An 8,900-nucleotide genomic window follows, 5' to 3' on the forward strand; every position below is an offset into this window, starting at 1 on the left:
ACAGCTGAGATGTGCACAACATTGCACCACGCAACATCTCCCCGGGTTCGAATGGGACCGACTGTGAATCAAAACGATGGGGGTGTATAGGTAATTTTGAGGACAACCGGACGCCTACCGACTGAAAGATATGGGAAGTCCATCTCAAATTCCCAATCTCTCTCTACCTCTCTCCCCTAAACCGACTAACTCCCACCCCCTCTCTCCATCTCGAATTAGAAAAAGGATTGTGTTACCACAAATACACATATTTATTTTATTTATATATAATTTATAAAAGTACGTAAAAGTCCCAACGCGCTGGTCGTCAACAACAAACACCAGAAACCCTAATTTCGGCCACCAAAACGAAAAGCTACCGTTGCCTCCCTCCTTTTCTCTTGGTTGTGTTATTTGACTTCTGACACGAAATAATCTTACGTACATAAAAAATCTGTATGTATATATCTTTGTTCTTCTTTCTTTATCTTCGATATTATCGTGAATACAGAGTTTCAGATCTGATCTGTTTATTCTAAGATCTGAAACAAAGAAAAAAACTGCAGATCTGACGAGAGGAGGACTAATCATGGTCGTAAATGGACGTCCTTTGAAGCGGATCAAGAGGAGAAGAGTCACGGCCGACCTTAACGACTTTCTCACGTTCCCCTCCGCAGCCGTCGTAGACGACGTCGGATCCATCCCTTTCAGGACCAGCGTCAGGGCGTTCCTCTCGAAGCACGCCGCCCTTCCGCCGCCGTCCTCCCTCTTCCCTCAACTGCTAACGTGGCAGATCCTTTTTCGCGTCGGCGATTTGACGGCGGAAGGCCCGGATGCTTCACCAGCGGTGGTGTGCCTCGATGTTGTCGAGGAGGACGTGGCCAGATCTAGATCCGTTTACTGCGACCAGTGCCGAGTCGTCGGTGAGTTTCTCCACCGAGTCGTCACCGGTTCTTTTTCTTAAGTCAATATTACTACTTTATGTACATGTTCTCTTTTCTTTTCTTTTATTTAAAATTTTTTGGGGCTAAAGAAAATGGGTTTAAATATTATTAAATTAAAATTTAGGAGAAGCGACGACCGCTCACATTAGAGAATCTCCAGCAGTTCCTAGCCAAAATGGCTTGAAAATATGCCAGATACTCCGTATTAGTTTAGCTGGCCACCAGTTGTGTAATGCTCCCACCGACGCCTTCCTCCACTACCAACGAGCTCCATCACCGCCGCCACCACCACCACCATTGGTCTCTCTCCACTTCCAGCGAGCTCCATCACCTCCTCTCATCACTCCCCCTCTCTCCTCGCCACCACCCATTCCCATCACTCGCCGTCTGCAACACCACCCGCACTAGCATTAGTATTCAATTAGTTTGTCCCGACATTGTCGGATTTTAAAATATGAAAGTTGCACATATTTTTCGGATTTTAATATCCAAAAGTTGGACATATTTTCAGATTTTAATATCCAAATCCGAAAGTTAAACGGACTTCCCGCACATAGTTCAAAATTCCTTCAGATATTAAAATCCGAAAATATGTCCCAACTTTTGGATATTAAAATCTGCAACTTTCATATTTTAAAATCCAACAATGTTGGGACAGAGCTTGGTGGTGGTGGTGGTGGTAGCGATGGAGCTCAGTGGAGGGAAAAAGTTGGTGGTGGTTGTGGAAAGGTCACTACGGTTTGTAGTGTAGGAGTGGGTAGTGGTTGTATTGTGGTGGTTGTATGTAGTAATTTTAGTGGTATAATGGTAAATCAAGATGAGGATATTTCTGTCCGAAAATTTCTGAGTTATAAAAAGGGTTGTATTTAGGAAATTTGTGATTGCAAATAGCAGTGGCCTTATTTTCCTGGGTATCTACCTCTAGTCTGTTATGTTTATCTCTTCCCTAAAGTTGCAACTTTTTTTGGAAGAATTCATTCTTACTTGAAAATTGGTTGGTTAAAAGGTTGGAGTGGTAATCCTGTTTGTGCAAAACGTTACCATTTCATAATAAAGGCGGATGGCGGTTCTGTCGGTGGGTATCACAAGTCCTGTGCAGGCTGCGGAGAGGTTCTCCATCTCTCAGAGTCTAGGTGAGTAGACATCCTCTCCTTTGCATTTTCACCCTCCCTCTTAACCAATTAACCAACCAACAAACTCCTCCTTTCTTTTTTCGTGTCTACTAATGAAATGATATCAGTATTTCTGTATGTATGTTCATTTATCTCATGCTCTCCATGTAAACCGTCTCCAGAATGCATTGAGGCTCATATGGGATGGCATTGTTTCTTGTATTATTATGCTCTGCTTGGTCTGCATGTAATTGCTGGTGTGCGTGGTTAGTGATTTAGTGGAAATGTCCATAAATTCCCTTTTGGCTGGGAGTAGAGTAATTCTGTTATGGAATTTAACGTTATTTTTTTTTGGAACGGCGAATTTTTTTTATTTATCTTTGAAGATGATTGCAAGACTAACAGGAGCAAAGAGAAAGGCAACAAGTGCCCATCCAAGACCCAATCCCTAGATTGGCAAGTTGCCAACCAAGGAGACCCCTCAAGGGACAAAAGCCCAGCACTTAAGAAGCCTTCGAGCCCAGATAATACAATTAAACACAAGTGGGACGCAGCCCAAACACCAAATAGGCCTAGAAGCCCAAGTACAAGGGACAAGCCCAACAATTGAAGCCCATAATGTCATTGATTGATATAGAAGATGCTGCTCAGAGAATCAACGAAGTGAACCAACAACTTCAAACTTAGAGATCTACGTTGTGTTATAAAGAAAAATAATTTACTTCTGCATGTTGTGTGAGTGTAATTACTAGTAAACATTTAGGGAATTCATATACAATACTAGCAGGCTTTTAAATAAAGGCTGCTACTTATTCGATCGCATGTACCGTAGTGGGATTTTGGACCTCTGATGCTGTTATTTGCCTATGTATTATTGGCCACTACTGTTCGACATTGGCCAATATCTGGCGATACAAGGCTGTATCATCGATACCGTTAACATTTCTCGATACTGCGATTTAAAACCCTGGATACTATCATTTACCAGTACCATTATGATGAAGTTTGTTTGCTTCAATCCTTGGTTGCCATCAAGATTTACCTCTCTGTATTAATTACCTATATCACACCAGTTAGAGGACAATTTGTAATGGGCGATATAAGCCGGTGGGAACTTCTTGTTGTTTTCTATATCACCCTGTAGAGGACTAGATTTACTCCTTTATAATTGTTGCTTTCATTGGAGGAAGGGCTTATGCAGTGATGGGATCCTGTATAACAACTTGTTGAAATACAGGTTTGAAACTGCTTGATATTAAAGTGTTCTGCTGTCTTTTCCCCCTTCTAGAAGTCTTGCTTGCCTTCGGATAAGAAAGACTAGTCGCTTTAACCTGCTCATTTTTTCGTCCTTATTGATGGGTTGTTGGTGGTTGATTTCCAGGTGCAAGTCATGCAACCGTGTTATGACTACTGAAGATGTTGAAGACTCGATATATCACCAGCTTGAAGACATTACTCATCTTTTGCATGGTGTTGTGCACACAAATGGTTTTGGACACCTTCTTAGAGTCAATGGCAGAGAAGGGGGTTCGGGGGTTCTTTCTGGCTCTCATATCATGGACTTTTGGGATCGGTTGTGTAAACTACTGGGTGTCAGGTTAGAGTTGTTAGTCCATAGAGCACTGTTTGCATTTTGTAATGAAAGTGGTTCTGGTATTTTTGAGGGCTTAATTGCATGTTGTTTTATGTGTTCATGTTGTTGAGCTTCTCTTTCAATGTTGATTCTTCTTGTGAGAATTGTTGCTTTAGGCATTTTCCTTTTCTAACGTCCTACTGGCTACTACTTTTTCGATGACACTTCAACATGTGTAATGCACACATAATAGTTGAATTAAGTCTACAGGATTTGAGGTAGTACTGACTGTGATATCGAAGAAGAAAATATGTAAATATCTTGCCCAAGCTCAAGTTTCAAATACATGATATCAAAGGAACTCTTTTATTTAATGGAAAGGTTAATTTACGAGCTCAAGTTTTGCTATCTATTCCTATTTGACATGTCACACAAGTGCTATTATTTTGACTCTGGGATGAAGTGGGCTCTTTTGGGCTCAAGCAGTTGTGTACTACTCCCTCCATCCCAATTTGTTTGTCCAATCTCGAAAATCTAATTTTTTTAGGGAACACAATGATTACACCTAAAAAGTGACAACTTTCCACATTTACCATCAATTTTTTAAGAAAATTTACTTTATTCCACTAAAGAAAGGGCAAAAAGGGAAAATTGATTCAATTCGAAGTCAAATGGACAAACATTTTGGGACACTTTAAAGTCAAAAAGTGGACAAACAAATCCGGACGGAGGGAGTCAGATGGCCTGTTTTGGATGTATGAAATATCTGGGTGGATCGATCACTTTTGAGTTGTCCATCGAACACGTATTTTTGTTTTGGCCCAACAGTTGTAAGTGCAGTGAGGTTGAACGTTTAAATCTATGGAGAGGAAGTTGATACTTTTGTTGATAAGTTTGGTGGGGGTCAGGGTAGTGTTGATTCTTTTAACATGTGACCGAAAAAACAACCCATAAACTATATGGGAATGCATTATTTCCACATTATGTGGGTATTCTCTACTGCACCTTAGAAAATAAGCAAAGTGTACTAAGATTTGTGGGTATTTGTCGTTGTGCATGTAGAAGGATCTTGCACTATACACATTCCTGCTCTTGACAATGCTATAGCCAAGTAGTTTCTGCTTTTACGGTGGGATTTAGGCTTTCCTTGTTCCGAGTTTGTCCTGTGGTTTCATAACTTTTTCCAAAATGAATGAATGAACGTCTATTCATTTTGAATGTCTATTCCTTCAGAAGCCCTCCTTATTTTGGACTATTTATTGTAAACTTTGTATTTTTAATTTAACCTTCTTTCATCCGGCAGAAAGGTCAGTTTGTTGGATGTGTCAAAAAAGTATGGCCTGGAGTACCGGCTACTTTATGCTGTCACCAAGGGCCATCCCTGGTATGGTGACTGGGGTTATGAATTTGGTGCTGGTAGTTTCGGTCTCACTCTTGATGCCTATAAAAGGGCTGTAGAAACCCTCTCCAAACAACCATTGTCCGACTATCTCGCTCAAGGACGGAAACCCCGCACTCGTCTCCAGGATTTGATCTCTTTTTATCAGTCCTTGTCTGAGCATGAGCTTGTAAATATTAGAGATCTCTTCTGTTTCTTGATGAGTTTGATCCATGATGCTCACAAGAGTTCATCAAGGGTTGAGGATGCCACCGTAGGCAAGAAGCTTCGGATATGCACCTCCAGTACATTGTGTGCTTGGACTAGCAGAGATGTTGAACGCGTAGAAGAAGCAATGTTTAGAGTATTAAGGGCTGTAACAGGCCCCAACTGGGTTACTTGGCGTGCTCTTAGGGGTGCTGTTTGCAAAGTGGCTCCACCAGAGCTCCTGGATTACTGCCTCAAGGAACTCAAAGGGAAACATACTGTTGATGGGATGGTTGTAAATGCACGTTGCCATCCTGACTCGGGTGCGATTGAGTACAGGTCAGCAATTTCATTCCTGTCTGTGCAATTTGTGCCTTGTTAGTACCATTTGTATTGATATTCTACTTTTTTCCTTTGGCTTTTCCCCTTTGGTAGAGGCTACAATTCCATAGAATTGAATGTGAGAGGTGCTATTAGTGTTGTGAATAATACTATTTCTACATGGGAATCTCCCTTTGATCTTGCAAAGAGTTTTAGCGTGAAAACTTTGAACCGTTTTACTATTTGCTTGCTTGGAGGTTTATGCCATATGCATTATACTCTATTTAATTTGCACTACTTCAACTTCGTCACAGACTCGAGCAACTAAGAATTCCTGCTAATGGAGATACCATTAGCACTGCTGGTATCCCAATCACAAAGTATCCTTCTGAAGAACATTTGGTGCGGGACTTGAGATACTTGTACGGATCCATGCTTCACCCGCAAACCTTGCTGAACAATGCACCTCAGCCGATGAGGCATGTTGCAATCATCTCAGCTAACAAAATCCTTGATTGCAAGCAATTTGTGAAAAACTACCACCCTGGAAACAAGTTACAAGCAGACGAGCCACCTGCGGTACACCTCACATGTGAGGTGGAACTTATGGAAGAATCGGAAGAAGATTATGCCACAGATCCTCTGCCTCCCGAGTTACTTGTCCTATCTCCAAATGCTACTGTTAGTGACCTCAAGCTTGAAGCGTCGAAGGCTTTTCAGGAAGTTTATTTGATTTTGAGAAAATTTGAAGCTGTAGAGCTAGTTGGCTATGGCGGTGTTGAAGAATCCACCCAGGTCAAGCTCTTGTTAGGGGGAGGGGGGTCTACTGAAACTGTTAGGATGAGGGGAAGGTGCTTGGGAAAAAACGGGCTGCTGCTGCTGAGTAATAGTAGGAGGAAGTTTAGGATGGAGAGGGGAGTTGAGCGGTGGACTGTGGATTGCAGTTGTGGGGCTAAGGACGACGATGGAGAGAGAATGTTAGCTTGTGATGTATGTGGAATTTGGCAGCACACTAGGTGTGCTGGCATTCCAGACATGGATGCTGTTCCTGCAAGGTTCCTTTGCTACCGTTGCTGCAGCAGCAGGGCATCCTCAGAGGCTCAGATTAGTGGGCTTTGCGATGAAGATACCACCACTGTGGGCTCTGTTGCCATTGCCAGTGGTGAAAGGGCTACGAATGCAGTTTGAGAGGAATTCTGGTTTCTGTAAATTTTTTTGGTTTTGTTGTGTTCTTTCCTCTCTTTCTTGTTATTTATCTTTATCGTAGAAGAGGTTCATCTGGCCTAAAAAGATGTGTACATATGGTCCGTGTCCTCAAGAAAATACACCCGTGCAGTTGTAGATGCTTTTCCTTGATTCTGCCGAGATTCATTTCTTTTTCTGTATCATGTGTTACTGCTCCCATCAACTGTGTTACTGCTCCCTCAAAATGACAAGAGAAGGAACACCACCAATTGCTCACTCTCATCAATCATCAGCCCGATCAGTCCTTTCTTCTCTATCTACATAATGGTAACTGCTAGTATTAGAGCAGTTGATTGTTGATTATTTGTTTGTTTAAGTTTTAACAATAAGACCCTGTTTAAGAATATACTAAGGCTATTTTTGAAGGATGACGATGATATGGTAGCGGAGAATCTTTTCGCTGATTTAGATACTCTCATACCTTTCTGATTTAGATTAATAAGATTGCGTTGGCCAAGCTTAATTGGAGAGCCCATTCGGAACCGAACGCTTTGTGGGCGAGAGTCCCTAGATGCAGACTTCGGTCCAACCATAGGGCTCACTCGAAACCTTCTCCCACGTCGAGAAGTATGTTCAAAGGGCTTGACCTTTTCAAGAAAGGTATGAGAGTGTTTATTAAGAGTGGTTGCACTACCATTTTTTGGGGGGATAATTGGCTTAGTTGTGGGCCTCTTAGGAATATTGTTGAGGGGCCTCTTTCGAGTCAGGAAGCAAACCTCATGGTTCGTGATTGTTGGGTTAATAATTCTTGGGACCTCTGTTATTTCGATCACACTCCCTGAGGACATTGTCCATAAAATCCTGGCTACCCCCATCCAATGGTATGGGTCTGACGCAGATACTTGGGCCTGGACTAGTAACTCGGGGGTTTTCTCAAACAAGTCAGCTTATGCTCTTCTCCCCCCTTTGACAAGGACTTGGGTTTGGAAGATTTTTTTTTGGTAAACAACTTGAGTTTGGAAGATTAAAGCCCACCTGCGCGTCATTTTCTTCATTTGGCTTGCGATTCAAAATTGCATTTCCACCAAACTTTTTCTTGCGAATCGAAAATTTTCTAGTATTAATGATCTTTGTCTAGCAAGTTGTCCTAACCAAGAGTCGGTTATCCATGTTCTTCGCGATTGCAGCTTTGCCCAATAGTTGTGGAATGGTGTTGGGATTCCCTCTATTGTTAGTAGCACTTTCACACTTCCGTTCGAGTTCTGGGTCCATGTTAACTGTAAGTCTAAGGTCCTGCACTCGTGTGGCGTCTTATTCCCGATTGTGTTGAGGTCTATTTGGCTTGCTCAAAATCGTCGTATTTTTTATGGTCCTAACACTCCTCCACCTGATATCTTGGTCACAACCAGAAATTCTATCAATTTAGCCCTTGAATGGTATCTTGCTTGTGATATATAGTGGTCCTAGAAACCATGGCAAACAGACTCTCTTAGTTGGATGGTCTCCTCCTCCGGTCGGGCAGTTTAAACTAAACACTGATGGTGCCTTTAATTCTAGATTGAGATCAGGTATGGCAGGGGGTCTCATTCGAGATGGTCATGGAGATTGGGTTTTGGGTTTCCAAAGAAAACTTGAGGCAGCTTCTTCTAGTACCATAGCAGAGTGCTGGGCACTTCGTGATGGTTTGCAATTAGCTTTAGAGCGTAATTTACAGGACATTTATGTGGAGACGGATTCTGTGACTCTAGTGCGCCTCCTTGATGAGAAAGGATTGGGTACTCATGAGTTAAGTAATATTCTTAATGATTGTAGGGTTTTTCTGGACCGACTTAAAGGAAGAGTTCAGCATGTGTATCGGGAAGCAAATCGGAGTGCCGATGCGCTTGTTAAACTTCCTAGTAGTAGTAATACTAGTTCTTTTGTAGTTTTTTTTTGTATCCAAACTGTCTTGAACAGTTTTTGTTTGATGATTCAAGGGGAGTTATGTTTCCCAGGACTATGTTCTAAGTTTTCTATATATTTCAGTTTAATCAAAAAAAAAAAAAAAGGATACCGAAGACAAGGGAAAGATCAATAGCTGACTTCACTCCCTAGATTGGTTAGAAGTAGTACTGATCTTTCGTAGTATAATTCTACTCACGTTATGTCATTTTCTGTAGGCCGGTCTCCTTTTTTGGCATTAATTACATGAGGAATTAGTT

General features: G+C 41.8%; 1 protein-coding gene across 1 annotated transcript; it reads left to right on the plus strand.

Annotated features, from left to right (window-relative positions):
• The first annotated feature begins 128 nt into the window (after positions 1 to 128).
• Positions 129 to 6,902, plus strand: LOC131336022 (PHD finger protein At1g33420). Its single transcript, XM_058371627.1, has 6 exons — positions 129 to 435; positions 546 to 902; positions 1,930 to 2,056; positions 3,417 to 3,632; positions 4,912 to 5,532; positions 5,829 to 6,902. The coding sequence occupies exons 2-6, from the start codon at positions 569 to 571 to the stop codon at positions 6,700 to 6,702; spliced, it is 2,172 nt and encodes a 723-aa protein (XP_058227610.1). The 5' UTR covers positions 129 to 435; positions 546 to 568; the 3' UTR covers positions 6,703 to 6,902.
• The last annotated feature ends 1,998 nt before the right edge of the window (positions 6,903 to 8,900 follow it).

Source organism: Rhododendron vialii, chromosome 8a, assembly GCF_030253575.1.
Source record: "Rhododendron vialii isolate Sample 1 chromosome 8a, ASM3025357v1".
Lineage (NCBI taxonomy): Eukaryota > Viridiplantae > Streptophyta > Magnoliopsida > Ericales > Ericaceae > Rhododendron > Rhododendron vialii.

Coding starts and splice junctions, on each gene's coding strand:
- LOC131336022 (XM_058371627.1), top strand. CDS start 569: ATGGTCGTAAATGGACGTCCTTTGAAGCGGATCAAGAGGAGAAGAGTC. Junction 903..1,929: donor CGACCAGTGCCGAGTCGTCG/GTGAGTTTCTCC, acceptor GTTGGTTAAAAG/GTTGGAGTGGTAATCCTGTT. Junction 5,533..5,828: donor TCGGGTGCGATTGAGTACAG/GTCAGCAATTTC, acceptor ACTTCGTCACAG/ACTCGAGCAACTAAGAATTC.